Below are 21,071 nucleotides of genomic sequence, written 5' to 3'. Positions count from 1 at the left end.
CGTTTTTTTTAATTTTATTGTTTAATTGCTACGAAGGTACAACTAAGGAATCGTATTATGAAAACTTTTAAAATACGATTTCAGGTGGAAATCACCTTAATTACAAAATATCACAAAATTATATTAGTTAAATTTTACACGTAAAAACAGTTATCCACCTGTTTTCATTCGAATTAATATATGATGTATCAAAAGCTTTTATGAATTATTTTAAAATAGTTTTTAAAATTTCAAAATGGTGAGGTAACAAAAGTTCTTAAATAATAAGTGACGTATTAATTTATTGCAACAGAGCGAAAATGTTTTGAGAAGGGAATATGAAAGTCTAGGCTTTTCCAGGGTTTCGGATCTGTCATTGGCTGGTTTAAGTAGCCACATTACATTCACCATTCTGCTCATGTTTAAATATCCTCATTTTCACAACTCTTTTATCTGTTGACTTTTGTGAAGTAAAAGGGCTGAAACCTTTATTTATGGGGTGTTTTAACTCAGGCAGAATGGAGGATTTCAAACATTGTGTAAACTGACCACTTAAACCAGCCAATGACAAGTCACAAGCCTTGTAAATTTGGATTTTAATAACTCCCTTTGGTGTGAAATCCAGCCTCTGTTCAAATATTATTTTAATTATTTATTTTCAAAATTTACAAATTTATATATATATATATAGAGAGAGAGAGTAACAAAGACAGGTAAAAAAAAAGAATATTCGTATCTACAGTTAAAAAAAAAAAATTGCGATTCACAATTTGTCGCCCAACTCGACAATAATCTATTCTAAGGCCAAAATATTGTGAATTTACTGGTTGTTAAGTAATGAAATATCATCATCATTCCCCTTTCGCACTTAATGGTACATAGGGCACTGCATTGGTACACCAATCGCAGCGTATCTTGATCATTTTTTGTTACATTTTTTACATCATGTCCAATCAATTTAATCCCAGTCAGTGAAGAATTCACTTCCCTCTCTTCTCAATCCAATGAAGTACATATTATGTACTTTTGGATTACTTTCTTTCAGCACAAAGATGCTAAGGCTACCAGATTTCAGAGAGCTCCTTCGGGCAGCTTTTCTCGTTTGACAACGAGCAAATTTTCCGTGTATGTGGGCACCGCCAAGGAGACTTATGTCCTCAGATGCGGTGTGCGGCATGTGGTGGGTAAGCTGTTACATGAAGGTAAGCTGACAATTCTTACGCTTCAGGTACCAGTCTAAGGACTTTGAAATATTCTAGTGCAAAAATACATTTTTAAATAATATTTCATATCAACTATGCCGGGAATCGAACCCGAGACCTCTTGCATGGTAGGCAAATGCGCTGATCATTACACCACGAGGCCGACTGTTATGGAATATAATAACATAATATCAATGGAACATAATAATAAAGGCATACAGAATGAAAAATTATGCTTATGATCAACAGAACATACCGTATTTTTCAACCATTAAGGCGCACTTTTTTACTCTGAAAATTCAACCGAAAATCGGGGTAGGTCTTATTGGTCCGATGCGTCTTATCGACCAATATATTTTTTTTTCCAAAAAATTGATGGATAACTTTTGGGGTACGTCTTATCGTCCGCAAAATACGGTAATACTAAGCGTCAATAGGACAAAATAATATAGGTATACAAGTATAAAATTACACTTAGAATTACCGAGAATGATTTAAATACTTTTCCATATTGGGTTCATCTGGAGTAAATCATAAACTTTTCAGAAATACTCAAAACATGGTTGAATAAATAATTTGATAAAATATACTTCGTATATTTAATCGGTGCATCGTGCAGCCTGAGGTTACGCTTTAAAGTGTAATTAAATTACTCTTGTTGACAGACGATTGTCAGTGGAACTATGACAACACACCGCTCAAAAAATATCCACGTTTCCGCTTGTGTAAGGAAAAATGTATTTTGTTTGAATTTTGTTCACTGGAGCGCTTCCTGTAATACTGTAGACAGGACGATCGGTAAATTTCCGGTTCGCCATTTTTATTCTTCACTTCGTAAACCATGTTGTTAAGTAAAAAAAAACTATCTTTAGAAAACGTGTAATAATTGAAAATATATGCCCACATTTCACAATCACAACATATTCACCACTTTAAAACCAATTATAGATTAACGAAATGATTTCAAACTTGAACACATATTTATCTTTTATTTAAAGTTTAAAACACTGAAGGCAGATTGTTTTCTTGAGAAGATTTTTATCAAGTGCCTTCTATTAACATAGCGTTTTTTCTCTGTTATTTGACGGATGGAAAATAATACGTTAGTAGAACTTATGATTTGATCAGTTCCATCAGTTATAAATTTAGATTTAGTGTCTACTAAACATGGAATAATGGTATAAGTATTTTAAAAAAAATAATAAATGACAGATTGACACTGAAGAACCATAACAGGAACATAAAAATAAACAACGAAACTCTTAAAGAACTAGAACATGTGACTTACCTAGGACTCACAATGGACAGACAATTAAAATGGACAAAACACAAAGACGGACTCACTAAAGTAATGGCATCACTACATAGCCTCTTCTACAAAATTAAAGATTTTATACCAAGAAAGGAAAAAAATATGGTGTACGAAGCCCATGTCAAAAGTAAATTGAGTTACATGATCGCCTTCTGGGGAACTGGTAACAAGACAGACATAACAAGAATACAAAGACTACAAAATAAAATTCTTAAACTAACATACAACCTACCCTACCTGACCTCTACGACTGAACTGTACAAAAAAACACACCAGTTTGACATAAACTACTTGACTAAAATTGAGACCTTAAAAATTGTGCACAAAATAACACTGAAAAACATACAAGACGACGACATAATATTAGTCAAAAATGCTGACAAACACAAATATGACACCAGACAATAACAAAACTATCATATTGAAAAAGCAAAGACAAACACAGGACAGTCAAAAATACTACAAAATGGACTACTACTTGACCTTACTACTTGAAAACTTTTACTGGAGAAAAATTTAAAATCAATCTGAAAAAGCACATGATGACTGAACTAACTAAACTAGACGAGATATAAAATGACTAGACAATATTAAATTTCTAATGTAACCCTAACGGGTTTTTTAAAATTGTAAATAAATTAAAAAATAAAAAAATCCACTCAGTTTAAACAAACTTCCCTCAAGAAATTTAATTAAATAATTTGAATGAAATTGTATGCTTAAATTTTGGGTAAATAATTAATTTTATGTACGTACTATTATTATACTCTCATACTCCTTATCCTCTCTTCAAGCATCCTTGTCCCAATCCCGCCCAATTTACAATAACTTACTGTTCTTAAAAAAAAAAAAAATCTTTGATTATTGAAAAATATTTACAAGTACATAAAAATAATTTTTTTAAATGTACAAACTTATATGTATTTATTTAATATATAACATATTTTCTTTGCTAATTTAGTATACTTTGTGGAAATCTGTTATTAGTTCCGAGTTAATACACTATATCTGTTTGTTTACTATAAATATGTATGTAGAACTGTTAATTTCCCAAATAAAATTTTAAAAAATACTTAGTGCCGTATAAAAAAACCTGTTTTGTGCATGTTCCAAAAATAATGTTTTTTTTCTTTACAGAAAATAGTACCTGCCTAGTTTTGTCGGTTATTACAGAACCGTAACAATGATTTGGTCACTTAAATTAAGAAAATGACAATATGAAACTGAAATTCTTCAAAAGCAGCATCACTGACATTGGTGGCTCTTTACACTAACTAATGACCAAGGTGTGGGATCAAGAAAGTTGTCCAAGTGGGCAAATGGGGAGATCACTTCGTTGCACATGTATAAAGAGTGATCCATTGAACTGTGCGTAGATATTTATCTATTGACAGCACTATCATGGCATCGCGCTATTCACTACTTAGTGTACCGGAAAGGTACTTGAATACGTAATACTGCAAAGAGTTTGAGGCGTCATTATGCGAGCAATAAAACAGAATCAGGCGGGTTTCCCGGTAGGTCATGTGGAGATCATATCCATAAAGTATGTTGTATTCAACAAGAGAACAAAGAACTTTAGTTTCTTGACTACGCTCTTTGTTGATAACGAAAATACGTGTGATAATCCACATAGAATTACACACTGGAAGACACTATAAACATATAAAACTAGTCGGGCTAGTTAAAATCCTTAATTTGAATTGCAAATGCCATATTATAATTAAAGATGTTTCACATATTGGTTTGTTGTCACAAATGGAGTTCGTCAAGACTGCTTCTTTGCACTGTTACTTTGTATGATACTTATGGATTTCATTCTGCAAAAGTTAATTAATATAGATTGAAGAATATCCATATCTTTCTCCCAAAAAATCTGCAACCAAGAGTACTGATTCAGTCAGTTTTGTTAAGTCTTTAAGTCTGTTAATAGGCTAAATAGGTACTACGTGTGCATGGCTTAAAAAAATATCATTGCAAAACCTCACGCACTGTGTAAACCTCCGTGCTTTGATGCCCAAACTTCGGAAGTATGGAGAGTTTCAAGCACTTCGGAGTGAGCGTATGTAACGGAAAATGGCAGCTTTCAAAAAGAGAAAGGACTGCGTCTAGGAATAGCAGGGACCGCACTAAACAGCATGAAGGATGTCTAAAGATCAAATATTTACTCAGTGAAAACCAAATGACACTGGGTCTGCACAGTACCTATTCTTCCATACGGATGCGAATCATGACACTTTACTGCGGTTTAAAACAGCACACTAAAGAGTTTTATGAATAGGTGTCTAAGAAGAAATTTGAATGTGCGTTGGATTGACTTTGAAAATAATAAAAGCAAATTTCGCTGACAACTGTCACCAAGCAGAGGCAATACGGTTGGCTAGGCCATATACTGAGTATGTATTTTAAGAGCCTTAACCACGCTTGCTTACTTATTGAGGCATCAGTTTTTTGAGGTTTCTTATCCCTCTTTCCAATTGTTCCAAGAAGCTAAACTTTTAGATCTAAGACAAATATATTGTTTTCAATGTTTAAAATATATATTTAAGAACCAAAATTTATGTGAATATTTTTGTGTTTTTAAATTTTTTTTTTATTTTTTTAATTACTACAAAAAAACCATATTATCTTTTACAGAATATCCTTTTTTTCTTTCTTATGTTAAACAAAAATATTATAACTGTCCATTATTTATTATAGAGGCAAAAATTCATTAACATTTTCTTGTATACCCACGAACAGGCAATGCCTTTGTGGGATTTTTTTGTTTACTATTTTTACTATTAATATGTTTTTCATTGTTATGTAACTATGCTTTATTTTTTTAAAACTCTGTTTTATCACTTATGTTTAATGTAAAAAAAACAAAAAAAATAAAAATAAAAAAAATAAAAAAATGTCCTATATTTCTTGTGCTAAGGATGCACAGAAGTTGGCAGACTACAGAGAGGCCTGGAGGTTCTTTGTGGACACCATACGTTTCAACATTGGGGTGGAGACGGAACATGATAGTGAGTGTTCAGAATCTTTTTTTAAATGGTTTTTCAAAAGTAGGATTTAAGGAAGAGAAAAGCGTAAAAGATAATCGGCCAGGAATGTTTTCACATAATGTCGTTTTATACGAAACTAGTATGCATAAGCCTCCATATATTTCTTTATTTCGCAAAAAAATATTTCTCTGTGTTGACACATCTATCTAGAGAAGAGTACGTGTTTCTATAAATGTAAAATAATATATGCATATATGGAAGTTAGTGTGCGGAATTCACGTGGCGCAGTCTCCATTATTACTGCGGATCCGACAGATGGTAGGAGATACCGTACGATTGCTTTAACGGGGGGTTCGCGTCTTGGGTGTAAGGACCACCTTATATGGAGATATGGGCATGGGGGCGCCCCGCTCGGGTAGCAATTGTCGGCGAAGTACGTGATATTCCACGTGGCACTAGGTACCAGGGACGGATTTTTTTTATTTATATCATTAGCATGCTAATCAAAATGTTAACTTCTATTGGTAAATATTAAAATTCCTAAATATTTTTAAGAATTCATTAAATATTTTTTTTAAATTCTGTCTCGTGGTTAAATGGCCAACGCGTATGCCGCCATGCAAGATGTTTAAGGTTCGATATGGTTGAAATGGAATATTGATTTAAATTGGTATCTGTTTGTAAAACATATGAAATAAATACAAAAAAATTATCTTATATTAGAGTATTTCATAGTTTCTGGGCCACGATTATAAACGCTATTGTCTGAGGCACATATCAAGACGGTATAAAGTATAATAAAATAAATATTTTTGAATGAAAACTTACATATAAGTACGAAAATTGATATATTTTTATGAAAATTCAAAATACCTTCGTCGGTAACCCGTAATTGAAAATATTTAGAAAAATAAATTGGATACTAAATTTTAATAACGGAAATTTTTTAAACCGAAACCTTAATTTTACTTTGTAGATAAAATTAAAGATCAATGTTAATTTCTAAATAAAATTTGGTCCGTGAGGTGATATTCCAAACGCTCTCGCGGCCATTGAAGCTTTTATTTCTCATATTTTGTTCGTCAATACGCAAGATAAAATTTTTTTATACTGCCGCGAGAGCGTTTTAGCTGGATTGATAATTGCTGCGTAAGATCGATCATGTGACAAAAATGATTAAGATACTCTGCAGTTGGTGTACCAAAAGCAGTGCCCTATACATTATCAGGTACGGTAAAGGAACGACAATAGTGATGAAGTCAAAAAAACAAGTTGTTTTTTTTTTGAAAACAGCTCGCGATATTTTTTCGTTTTTTTCTGAAAGCTTCAATAGATTTGACTAGGATAGTAATTGAAAAAGACTCGGGGAATACGAAGTTGATAATTAATATGCAAATATAAGAAATGTGCTTCTGGGCGCGCTCTGGTGCTAAGTCTAGCTAATGAGGATGTATAGAGGCCGGCATTAAATAAAGTACATCGGGCTTATAAAAAAAACTGCCGGCGTAATCAGCAAACTGCGGCGTTGTAGAGCGTCTTCTTTGTCATACATACAGATACAGAATTCCTGCGACAGAGACGACGCTCTACAAAATCGGCAGTCTCTTTCTTAAGCTCGATGTATTTTATTTACTGCCGGGTACAGTAGATTATATTGGGGCGATCAGACTGCAAAAATATATTCTAGACGACTTTTTACCGGAGAGTAATAATTTGCGAATTACTTTGCAGATAAATTTAATCAAAATAAACGCCTCGTTGATGGTTGCTACATATAGGTTTATCATAAAAAAATATGCCAAGATGCCAAATAAAATAAACTGTTTCAAAGAGAAAGTTCGGTGCTTTTTTTGTTTTTTAATAGACATTTCAACTAAACCAAATTTCATTTTTTTATTTTCATCTATCATATTATCAGCGTTATGATTTTTTTAAGTTTTGTATTTCTGAAATAACTCCACGTGTGACGTCAGAGTTTGTTCTCTAATAGTTCTTCCGATTGGTTCATTTACAATAAGCCAACCGGATATCCTCCACAGCTTTTATACAATTGGTTAGTTTATATGAACCAGTGACGTCAATCAAAGTAGTGCGTTTTTAATAAAATCTTTTTTATTATTTTTTTCGTACATTTTCAAGAAACTTTACTTTACAATTTAATGCTCTAATTTTTACCGCGCGCAAGAAAACATGTTTTTGTATTAAATTTCCCGTAGGGCTGAAGTTCCTCATTGTGGTGTTGTTAAAACAGTAGATAAAAATTAGAAATTTCTTATTTTTCGAAAAATAATTTAGCATTTCCTTATACTTTCCCAATACCTTTCGATATTATTTTATGATGCTAATGCTATTTATTCCAATACTTCATGGTATCCAGTTGTAGGGAAGTGGTGAGATGAGAATCAAACTCATATCCTTACGGCATATCATCAGATTGTATCTAGAACTACGTAGAACGTATATTAACCTCCGTGGCGCTGTTTACGTTGTGTAAGTTTGAGAAACAGAAACAGATAAGATATAACTTTGCGTTCAATGGGTTCTCAAACTTGCTAGCTGAGTTATTACTAAAAGGGCGAGTAATTTGTTGCAAAAAATATTGATTTGTTAATAAATTAAGTAAAAAAGCATACACATATTAACTTCCTGTGTATCAACATAACAATCAAATCATTTAAAAATAATAAAGAGCGTTCCTTGATTAGGTTAGTCTCCTAAAATGGCTTAGCCTGTCAAAATATAGAGATTTGTATATATACATATTTTTTTATTAATGTTTGAAGCACTAATTTTTTCTCAAAATCCGCTTGGAGACGGATTTTTTTTTACAAGCTAACCATTGAAGATAGTTTTGCAGAAAGCAGCCACAATGTAACTAGATATTGAGGTTAAAATTGCTCTTACTTTTGTTCGGCAGGCCGCAATACTAGGGAATAATATCTCTCGATCATTTTAAGAATAACAATATAAAAAATAACGGAATATTAATACAGGTATTGTCATTATCACCAAACTTGTAAGTTATTTTACCTCCCCACCCCACTGGGGCATATTGGAGAGGGGGTGAAAATTTAAGAAAAATAATAAGATACCGAGCAATGCCGGATTTAGGCAAAGTCATTTATTTTAAAATTTTATCAGGCCAGAAATAGGAAATTATATTAATAAAATTCAATTAATGAGATTTTTGACATTATTTACTTTTAACTAATTTGTTGATATCTGCCCCAATAGTGGTCGTTGCAATAATTCTCAAACCGTTCTCCAGGTGATCATCGGTAATTCTAGTTCTTGTCTTGGACTTGACGTTTTTCATTTAAGAAAACAATTGCTCGCATAGATAATATGTGATTCCAAAAAGTGATGTCATTTTTAGTGGAAGATGTCTGAATTTAGGAAAATTAGAAAGGGAGATTTATTTTGAATAAAACTCAAGCAAACCGGCGAACGCATTGCGATACGCGTGTCATCAATGTTCCTTCGATATCGTCTGCCAGTTCTTCTACCGTCCTTGGAACCGTAACGCCAGACATACATGCTTTAAAAAAAATGCTTTTGCGATGGGCATAATACTTCTGCTGCAGCCTCAATACATTATTTTTAGAATTCGCCGACAGAAAAAGGTTTTGACTTACGTAAAATTTTCTCTGAAATAATGTAGTTTACATGTAAGTACAGTGTACCTATGTAATGTAGATATCATACAGAATAGTTTGATAGTTACATTAATATGAATTGCGCGCGTTAGTGTAAGCACTCAACTATTATGTTTTAATTTCTTAACATATGTGTATTACTTAGATCAATAAATTTAATATTGCCAGGTTATTGTCGGGCCGCCAAGGAAGCCACCGCGGGTTGCGGGTTGAAGACCAATGTTCTGGTACATAATTAAAAAAAATAATATTTATTGATTTTTATTTGTTGTTTTATATAAAACTTTTGTTTTTTATATAAATACCTCACTGGCCACAACCCGTGTCGAGCCATTTGTTTACATGATTTAATACATGGTGTCTAAAAAATATATTTACACACAATAATATATATTCATACTTAAATCGACACAGGTATAAACATAAGTAAAATAATAAATAACACTGTTCGGATATAAACATAAATTGTAAATAGACAACTGTTTTGGTGGGGTGACCATCTTAAGGCAATTCTCTGGACCCACATTGAGAATACATTTTTTAACAAATAATTAGAATGTCTGTTTATTTGTATTTAATTTAAAATCAAAAAATTTAATGTTAAAACCAACAAAAATTTTGGTCATATGAATAATTTATTTTGTTTTGATATAAAAAGGTCTACTCCTTATCAACCTGATCACCATTTTCTTATAAACATCGTTACTGACAAATGCCTTTATGTCAGGGTCCAAAATGTTAACCAACATGTTACTATCCAACATGTTAATATACAAAGCTTAAGGACGGTCTATCTTACGCTTTATCAAAGTATAATAGAGTACAGGATAAAAAAATGCAATCCCTTAAAAGTAGCTTAAAAAATAATCCTCAACATAATGTTAAAGATGCCAATTGTCACCAGTTTTGTATATGTGTTGCAAACACCGACTGTTATGGATGTTTTTCAAATTTTAAATTGGGTTTTACTATGTTATTGGTGCAAGCACAAGGCCAAAACCAAAGCTGGGAACAAAGGAATCTGGGAAGCCATTGAAAAACTGCAGCCGGTACCGAGAATGAGAACGTCATAATTTATATCCAATGATTTGATTTATACCTTGCAACTAAATCCGTGGAACAGTCTGTGAAAAATGTTCGGGACATATTAAAATACTCAAGCAGGAAATAAAAACTATAAATTTGTAGGATTTTGATTTTTGAGGGCTCGTGAAGCTCCTACTCCAGTTGGAAATTGACAGAAGTCACGAGGTTGCTGTTTAATGCGTATTTATTACATGGCGAATAAGATAGCGCTACATAGCACTTAGTTGTGTAGCGCTAGCGTAGCGACGAAAATGGGTTGAAGTAACTGTACTTGAACTACATGCTGGAACTGAATGACTGATTGACTGAACTTTATCAGACTGGGCGTTGACTGCGCCCTGTGGCTCTTTAAAAGGCCACGTTCCTTTCACAACTATGTTTTGAGTTTGTCCAATTTTTGTAGATAAGGACTGGATTCAACCCCCTAGAAAGCTGTTAATATTAACATATTACAACAAAGATAAAGAATATTTTAGCGAAGGAAATATAGAAATCTAGGCACCCACAGGGCTTATGACCTGTCATTGACTGGTTTGTCTTATGACCTGTAATTGGCACGTTTCTTTGTTCTTCATATCTCTATGGTAGGAACGATGTTAATGTACTGCAGGACGTTGATCTAGTGTTTTGCAGAATGTAATAAATTAAATTCAATAGAAAACGCTGACTTGCTTCTTCGAGTCGTGACCCTATATTTCAGGTGAAATTATTTAGCACGTGTGTGTCATAGATGGACTATGAATCCCACATATTAATGAATAAAAATACAATTAAACTGTCATCCTTTAATCTTTCTAATCATAGCTACCTGCACTTAGTTGAGATTTGTAACAACATATTTATATTTAAAATGAATTATTTATTGTATATAAGTTAAAATTAGCTACCTAATTTAAATTATGTTTGCAACCAACCAATTTCTTTAATGCTAAATAAATATTTTGACTGTTAATTAACACTTTTGGCAACACATACGCAGAAAATCCTGACTTTAAAAATCTATGCATTTGTTGTCAAAAATGGTATATCTTTCAAAATCCGAAACGTAACAACTCCGTCATTCTTTAGTTATTATGTTGAATGTTGTTAGTTTTCATAAGTTTTAGATGCATATTATGATACAATGCATATTATAAAAAATTTGAACAAATAATTAAAGTAAATTTTCATGGCATTTAGGTAAATGTATATAAAGCATTTCTTTCTTAGTCGCTTTAGTTTTAAAAGTTATTATTTTTCGGTTTTAGTATTTTCAGTTTAACTTTTCCAATTTCTTAATGGTTAATATAATAATAGTCAGAATTTTTCTTAAGATTCGGATTTAAGTTAAATATGTCAGTTTGCATAAAAAAGGAACAAATTTTACAAGGAATTTATGTCATAAGTTAATTACTGACCGTTGCTATATGTCAACTTTCAAAATAGAGCTCGGCTAGGTTTATAAATTGTGTGGAGATTACGTTTCGTTATACGAGCTCTAGTCGAGTTAAATTTTTTTTTTTTGATAGAAAACTAACCTAATTTAACGTAACATCTTGGATCCTCACCTAATTATTTCAATTTTAAACAGTTTTAATACTATAAAAATTAAGCTGTCATTTGTAGCAACAATTCACGGACAGTGTATACTTGTAATGCCGTATTAAATAGACTTCATGAACTCAGCAATAGATATTCCCACGTATCTGATATATTTAATGTAGGGTATTGTTCCTATAGTACAAACCTTTTGAGCTTTTTCAAAAATGGTGAATGGTAATTATATTTATTTATTAATGCATTTCATAATATATATTTATACAGTTTTTGTTCACTTTGCCTAGCTGTATGAAACAGTACTTATGATTTTCTTGTTGTTTTACTGTAGAATATTTTATTATTTTAAACTTTCTACTGAATATGCTGTATAATTTTTGGTTTATTTTTTTTTTTATAAATCTTGGGTATAAGGAAATTCATTTAAAAAAAAAAAATTAAGCCAAATATGTTAATATTATAAATGTTTGTAAAAGGCAGATTTGCCGTTTATGTTTATAAAATAAAAGTAAAATAAAAATAACAATAACGCGGGTGACGTCATTTTTAAATGTGCTTTACACAAAGGAAATACGTTGACTTTAGTGACGATTTAAATGAGATTTACAATTTTTTGGCGATAATTAAAGATCGTGAAATCGATTTTTAAACTGAAATGCGATTTAGCAGGACATATAAACTAATAAAAAATTACAGGAGTTGGTGGAATACTCCCTTTAACTCTTCATTGGGTATAAACATATATCAGACTAAACTAAAATCATAAAATTTCTTTTTCGGCACGGGTTTTCTTTGAAAAAAAATTAAACGTTTGCGTTCTTATGATTTAACTAAATTTTGAATATTTAGAGCCATTTTAAACGAGTTCTAAATAACTAACTATTAGAAAATGGGACTCAAGTTGGGGTAGAGTGTAATTCGAACCACGGACCTTTGAGCCGTGAGTCCGAGACACTAGCCGCGGGACCACAACCCGATACATTAATTCAATATCAAATAATAAAAAAAGTTTGTAACATTACGTTATATTTTTTTAACCATCGTATGAATGGTGATGTGGCCAACATTTTTTCTCCTTGCATAATATTATTAATGTGAAGGACTTGTGCAACTTTTAACGACATATAACACTACTCCTAACCTCCAGACATTCGGGTTTTTATTGAAAATGTGACCTACACTCAGTGTGCAAAGTAATTTGACCGTCTTTGAAGCCAAGCACTTCCATTACATAAAATGTTTCTCGTGTTTCAGAAGTGTAAGAACGAAAATATCACAAATTCGATTTTCAAATCGACAAAATATATTTGATTGATATAATATTAAAACCTAACTTTATTAATTTGTATGTAATACTGATATATAAACCAATGGATTACATCAGTTAACGTTATTATTATAACCGATAGTAATAATTAATTTTAATGAGTTTTTTTTTCTCCGCGACATTTTTCAGTCTTTGGATTGGCACCACATGTGATGGATCATCTTAAATTCATGAAACAAATTATCAAAATACTCAAAAATGCGTACCATTTGCACTGGTGCGTTCGGTAAGGTTTGGTAGTAAAACATAAAAAAAACAGAAGGGTTAACAGATCAAAGTGTACTCTGTGCATATCACATCACTTATTTACAGCCAATTGCAACAGTTACATGACAAAATGTGTATATATAGAAACTGAACAAAAAGAATATAAAACTATGTAGCAAAGACAAAAAGGGCAAAAAAATAATGGTATACATCCAAATTCCATCCATCCATATTCCATTCAAATCCATCTTCATCACACACTGTTTTAGTGGTAAAGAGATCTACGAAAATCCGGAAGATCTATCCCAAAGAATTCCAAGTTCTGTGACGAATTGACTAATCTACACATTCTGGACATTTGGGCACAAAATCAAAAGTTGCCCTTAAAAGATTTAATAAATGGCAGATGTTGACTTCTGGTGACATGGTTGGGAACGTAAAAATAAATAGATTGCAACAGAGATGGTTCATCACTTATAGCATTAATTATTTTGAAAATGCACATAAAGCCCATCTCAGTTCTAGGTTTCTCTAATGAAGACCTAGTATGAGATTTGGAAAATTGTATTTTTGAGATGCTAGACAATTAAACAGCTAAACGTTATTGACTGGCAATTGAAAAGGCTTACTAAATCAAAATCAACATAAATTATAACATAATGTTAGCATAATGGGCAATTCTCATAGATATTTTGAAATAGTTGATAAATGAAGATAAAAGAATATGAGACAATCGGTACCATTCTCATTAAAATCTGGACATATAGAAGATATAAAGGATTGATCTCTGATCATTTGAATAAAGTGAAAAACAAGCAAATCGTGACGTCAGCAAGTATGACATCATTAGATGATGTGTCGGTTGATTATCGGTTGTTTTATTAGAAATATCTGTGGTTTAAAGAGTATGTATTTGCAACCTTTTTCCATTAGTGTTTACACCATTTAAAAAATATGTTTTCCATGCATTGTGCTTGTGCACAGAAATGCATCAATAAATTCGCGGAAAACACTATATTTTTGTATACCTAAGAAACCGATAATGGCAAAGAATTATCGGTGTCGTGCGGTCTGTTTTTACTATCACCTGCTTGGAATGCGGAAAGTAGAGGAAAGGGGCACACATTTTACGCGAGGGGGGAAAGAAGCCTGAAAAAAAAAATTAATACGCCCTGAGGGCTTTTATATGGCAGGTACAAAATTAAAATTCACGCGCATTATGGTTTAAAAATACAGTATGTAGGTCTAATAAATATGTATTTAGTAAACAGATTTTTTAATGTTTTTTTTAAGTATGTGATATTATTATTATACGAGTATTGCATCTTGCACGTGTCTTTTAAATTTATATCTATGGTATTATCCACATTAAAATAAACGCATTACTCGTAGACTCACGTGACTCATGCATGTTCAAACATAGGCAAAATGGTGAATGTTAGACAGTGTGTAAAGTGGCCACTTTTTAATTTTTTTTATTAAAAAAAAATATTTGCGTTCTTATGATTTAACCGAATATTTCATTTTTAGGGCCATTTTCACTACTACTATTAGAAAATGGAAATAAAGTCGGAGTAGAGTGGGATTCGAACCACGGACCATTGGTCCGTGAGTCAGAGACACTAGCCACAGGACTACAACCCGACTTAAATCAAACAATGACAGGTTACAAGCCCTGTAAATACCTAGACTTCCATATTCCCTTCTCAAAAATCTTCTCCATCCTTGTCGTAATTTGTTAATCATGTTACTAAGTTTATTGCAAATTTGCGAAACTGACGTTTTAGAGATAGCGAATTTTGCAAATGAAATTCGCGAAATGAATTATTGATAAGTAATAGTTTAGTATTATTTCATATACCCTTCTCCAAAATGTTCTCTCTCTGTTGTAGTACTGTGATCTAATCTGAATTAAGTGCTATATTGATACCAAAATCACTTTCGCTAGTAAAGGGGACTAATCAGATATAATCTGATATGCAGTAATTAGTAAAGTTAGGTGGCAATTGCACTATGTACCTGCTATATTAATAGACTATTGTTCCCTGTTACTATCACATAAGCTAATGATCTTAACAGTATATATGTAGAGTGCAGTGGCAAATAGTGATTTTATTTACAGGTAAGTTAAAAAAATATCATATATTTGAACTTACATAGAAGGTACATAATAAAATGTAAGAAATAAATACTTACTATAAATTGATATTTTTCTGTAGTTCTGTGTGATACAACAACTTTTATTCTTGAAATTAACTCAAACGACGTAACTTTGTGATAAATTATATAATTTAGATATAGTATCCATTATTTTAATACATACCTCATTAAAAAAAAATAGCGCTATGAGTTCAGTAGATATTAGGTATTCAATTGAAATGTCAAATGGTCGAATTGTTCTAGAAATTAATAGTGCTTTCGAGATTTAGCAGAATAATTCACTATTCCATACATTATAATTGTATAAAAGTAAACAATTGCCTTATATCTTAAACCCCGTATTCCTTTAATAACTTGACGCTGGAGTACCCTAAAGACATTTAAAAATCATTCTAAAAATTATATTTTAAGATTAATAAATGATTCGTTCTTTGACGGTTTGGTTGAAAATGTATTTTGATAAAATTGTATGAATCTTTAATGTACACATCAATCTTCGGGGAATTTTGGAAATTCGCCAAAGCGGTGTATACCATATACGTACTTATACCGTTTTGATATGTCTAAATTTACTGAACCATATATTTGGAAATTTGAACCAACAAAAATTGGTACAGATTATCACAACACCACGCCTATAATAATTTGTGGCACCATACCATTAGGTTCATAATTTCATTTTGATTGTAAAAATAATTGCAAAATTAAAGTGTTGAAATAAACATTTAAAGACAATTGAAGAAAAATATAAGGATGTGCGTACTCGCAGATATTTCTCAAAAACAGGCTTAGTTTGTAAGCTACCTCTAAAATAATGCCTTTTGTATGTTTACTTTTCTTTTGTTGATAGTTATTTTTATATTATTCAAACAAGTACTTACGACTCTTAAATTTCAATTATTTATTGAATATTTGTCACATTAATTTTTTTTAAGTAATGCGTAACGTGAAATCTTATTTGTATTATTTATTCGTAGAAACCTAATTTTATCTAACGATACTCCCTTATAGAAACATTAAATTAAACTTAATATATTACAACTGAGATGAAAAATATTTTAAAGAAGGAAATAAAGAAGCCTAGGCATCTACAGGGCTTTTCTATTTTATTTTATTTTTGCACCACAACAGGCCAGGAGGCCCAGTTACAGTGGTGAATTACATCACAAAAAACCCAGGCTTGAGAAAAATCACATTTATTTTTTTGTGTTCTCCCGGAAATCGAACCCGGAACCTTCCGTGCGTGAGTCAAGCATGACCACTACACCACGGAGGCCACCGTGACCTGTCATTGGCTAGTTTAAGTGACCACCTTATACACTGAGTAACATTGTGTAACATTGTGAATCCAGTCTACAAAAATTTGGACAAACTCAAAATACTGTTGATAAATCTACCTAGTCCATGAAAAAGTCTAGAAATTGAAAAAAAAATAATTTCAGGCATTGCCTAGTATGTAGGTGAAAAAATTCATTAAGATGAATTTCACCCGCAAAAATAAAGGTTTCAGCTCTTAAACTTCACAAACATCAACAGAATAAAGAATTGAAGGAATATAGATGTTCAAATATGGGCGGAATTATGAATGTTACACAGTGTGTAAAATGGTTACTTAAACCAGCCAATAACAAGTCATAAGCCCTGAAGATGCCTAGACTTCTATATTACTTTCTCTAAAATATTCTTCTTCTCTTTTATAATATGTTAATAATAACAGCTCCCCGGGGAGTTGAATCCAGTCGTTTTCTACAAAAATTTGGACAAACTCAAAATATTGCTGATAAAATTAAAGATCATAAAGGTATGCTGATTTATCCACAGTTCGTTGATTTAATTATTGTTGTTTTTATTTAATATATGTGAAAATAACACATGATAAAAAAAGAAGTACTATTGTTTATCATCCTCATTTTTCTATTCGCACTTACTGATGCATAGGGCACTGCAAGGTGAAATGAATTTTTTAAACTAAATTGCTTTAAATTGAAACTATGCTTCCCGAATTTATTATTATCTCTTTGTAAGGGGGGCTCCGTTTCTATACTGGATATTTTTAAATGACGAAACTGTGGTGTAATGGCTAAAACTTTTGCCTCAAGTATATGTGTTTCGAGTGCGGATAATTTTTGACAAGACTGTGGGTTATTCCGGGTCTGTTGTGGTGCGAAAAATAATTTCTAAAAAATGTAGGTTTATTTCTTACCTTATTGAAACAAGTATCATGGCGAATATGAGGTACTTTCCCAGAAGTGGAACCACAAGAGATGTGGGGGGGATGATCTCTACGACGAGGAGGAAGAACACGTGGAGACTAATGAGAATGGAGATAGAGAGGGTCACCTGGAACAAAAATACACATGTGTCAAATAGACGTAGGTAGAGAAATAAAACTTTACGTCTCACCAAAAAAGAGCATGAAAATTTATTCTGAAAACGGATAGATTTAAAATATTTCTCGAGAAAGAAATATGGAGTCCTTGGCATTTATGCTTTTATACTTCAGTACTTTGTACATGGATTAAAAATATGGTCGCAATGTAGTAAACAAATGCAAGAATCAATACAAAGAACAATGAATTAATCACTTAAAGAAACATTTTATTTGAATAAATATACTAGAACCACAGATTTATATAGAATAACAAAAATGCTTAATTTATATAAATTAATTTACACAGAAAAGATAATAATGATATTTAAGTTTGTGTATACAGCAATAAACTTTTACAATTCACTTTTTAATGACCTAAAAAATATACAAAACATATACGTACTTAAAAGCACCTAAATCAAACAGTAAGTTCTTACAGCCTGTGTGACGAGTGATATGTGATGTTTTTTTTATCGACTTTTTTATTTAAACTATTGTGTTATTATATATAATATCCCCTCATACTAGCACTTTTGCTAATTGGGAATATTTCGCAAAAATAATAATGTAATGTTATGTTATATGTAAAGTTTAAAAACCTTATATTTTGTCATGAATAAATAAATCTTAATCTAAAAAAAAATCTTTATTTTCACAGCAATAATTCAATTATAATTAATAAACGTTTTTTTCATAATTTTAGCAAAATATCAGAATATCTATTTCCAATTTACGTCCACCTCGTGGTCAAATGATCAGTGCGGTCCATAACATGCAAGTGGTCTTGGGTTCGAAACCCGCATGGTCAACATGAAATATTGATTTTAAAAATATAATTTTACTGAATTGGTGTTGTTGCGCGTGTGGTCTAAGTTAAATAACTCGAGATTGGAAAGATGAACACGTATAAAGGATATTGCTTATGTTTATGTAAGGAATTTGTGCCGTATACAATAATAAAATACAAATTTTTTTTGTAACGTTTATTAAATATTTCTATGAAAAAATAGATTCCTCAAAAAAATTTTTTTATAACAAATTACTGCAGGGATGGAGAAATACTATATATATAATAAATAAAGAAATTTGGAAAACTAGGCATTTGCAGAGCTTATCACCTATGTAAAGTGTAAAGTGGCCATTTAAACCAGCCAATGACAGGTCATAAGCCCTGTAAGTGCCTAGACTTCCATATTCCCTTTCTTAAGGTATTCTCCATCCCTATTAAAATTTGTTAATCTTAATGACTTTCGAGAGGGTAAAATCCAGTATTTTGTCTACAATTATTTGGACAAACTCAAATATTGTAATAAAACCAACTGGTCCAAAAAGAAGTTTTAAAATTGAAAAATCGTTTTCAGGCGTTGTCTAGTATGTGTAATAATTCAGTCAGATGAATCTCTTCACAACAATAAAGGTCTTCAACATCACTTAAATAAAAAAAATGGAAGAATTGAAGAAATATGTATGTTCAAACATAGGCAAAATAATGAATGTTACACAGTGTGTAAAGTGGCCATTCCATATTCCCTTCTTAAAGGTATTCTCCATTCCTGTTGTAATTTGTTAATTTTAATGACACCCGAGGGGGTGAAATCCAGTCTCTTGTCTACAAAAATTTGGACAAACTCAAATATTATAGTATTTTGGATGTTTGTAGCACTAACTGTATGGATCATTGCTCGGCGACAACACGCTTTGTTGCTAAAACTAGTCGGTTGTGTAAACGAATAAAATGATTCATAAAACAAAGTTATATTCAAATTATTATGAAAATAAAACTTCGTTATTAGTGTTACACCATTTTTATTATTTTACAAAAACACTACTACAGTTTCGGGAGAGAACTCCTCCCATCGACGGGTGATATAAAACTGGCGTTACGAAGTAAATGCCGATTCAATTAACAATACAAAGTTATATTATTTATCAAAAACATTTTATCGAAAAAGATAAATACTTATGTTCTTATTATTAACTGAAATACGAGTATTTAAATTTTCAGACCATTTTATAAAAAGTCGTAAAAACTTGTGCTGGAAAAATGGAAATAGAGTTGTGGTAGAGTGGGATATGAACCTTGGACCTTCGGTCCGTGAATCCACAATACTACCACGGGACTGCAGCTCGGTTTTTTAAAGTTATGTAAGTATTAAGGGTTTATTATAAAATGTTTCTCATTAGATCGCTACACATTTATCAAAAGGAGTGTACAATAATAATAAACATTGGGACGGGAGCTCCGCGTAAACGCGAAGGTCAAAACGTAAAAAATATAAGGAGCTTTCAAGTCGGCACATATTAAAATAATGTAGCTATTTTTATGCATAAAATAATTAAGGGGATGAATAAAATGAAAAAAAGGATAATATTTAATTAACAATGTCATACATATGAAACAGGGGATAAAAAATGATAAGATTACCAATGAGGAGACAAACAGAATCTCAAAACTCATTGTACAAGAGATTGAAGTTGTACAATGAGTTACTTAAAGAGATAAAATAAAGAATTGAATAATTTAAAATTAATTTGAAAAGAATATGTTCTAGAGAAATTAAAAAAATATATTATTATTAATAAAAGTTTACATTAAATCTTAAAATGTATGAATGAACTTAATACATCATAAGTAAATAAATGAATATTACGGCTTGAAGTAAGGTTTGCACCAGAATTGCCAACAGAAAAATGATTTAGTGTTGGCAACCAGACAGTATCTGTTGAGTGCGTTTGGTCCTCCAGATTACAATGCAATATTTTATAGTTTCTGGAATGGCACCTGCGGCGTAAGACTGAACTAACATTAACGTATCAAAACTGATTAACATACACTGCTGCTAGTAACTTGCCCATCACAGTCCGCACACCGCATCTGAGGACATAAATCTTCTCAGCGGAGCCCACATAGACGGAAAAGTTGCTCGTTGGTAAACAAAAAAACCTGCTCGATAGAGTTCTCAGTAATCTGGTAGCTTTAGCATTTTTGTGCTAAAAGAAGGTAATCCAGAAGTACATAACATGCACTTTATTGGATTGAGATAAAAATGAAGTGAATTGTTCATTGACTGGGATTAAACTGACTGGACATGATCGATTAATTATCAATAAACAAAACTTTTTAAAAACCTAGAAATTCTTATTGGAAGCCATCAGGTATGTATATACGACAGGACCTATAACAAAGCTACGGATAGTAGCGAGAAGCTCCATTCGGTAATCATAGAGAGGGTGAAAGAGACAAG

At 31.6% G+C, this 21,071-nt stretch overlaps 1 protein-coding gene across 1 annotated transcript in view; it reads right to left on the bottom strand.

Moving 5' to 3' along the window:
• Nucleotides 1-21,071, bottom strand: part of nAChRalpha4 (nicotinic acetylcholine receptor alpha4) — a gene marked incomplete at its 3' end in the record, with an annotated part of 298,565 nt that overhangs the window by 44,094 nt on the left and 233,400 nt on the right. Inside the window, exon 5 of the mRNA XM_088234837.1 lies at nucleotides 17,659-17,795. Within this exon, the coding sequence (XP_088090963.1) occupies nucleotides 17,659-17,795 (137 nt within the window). The remainder of the gene's footprint in view (nucleotides 1-17,658; nucleotides 17,796-21,071) is intronic.

This window comes from Micrasema longulum, unplaced genomic scaffold (genome assembly GCF_059751315.1).
Source record: "Micrasema longulum isolate JH-2025_06_02 unplaced genomic scaffold, ASM5975131v1 h1tg001293l, whole genome shotgun sequence".
Taxonomy (NCBI): domain Eukaryota; kingdom Metazoa; phylum Arthropoda; class Insecta; order Trichoptera; family Brachycentridae; genus Micrasema; species Micrasema longulum.
This window is presented reverse-complemented; position numbering and strand designations above follow the sequence as displayed.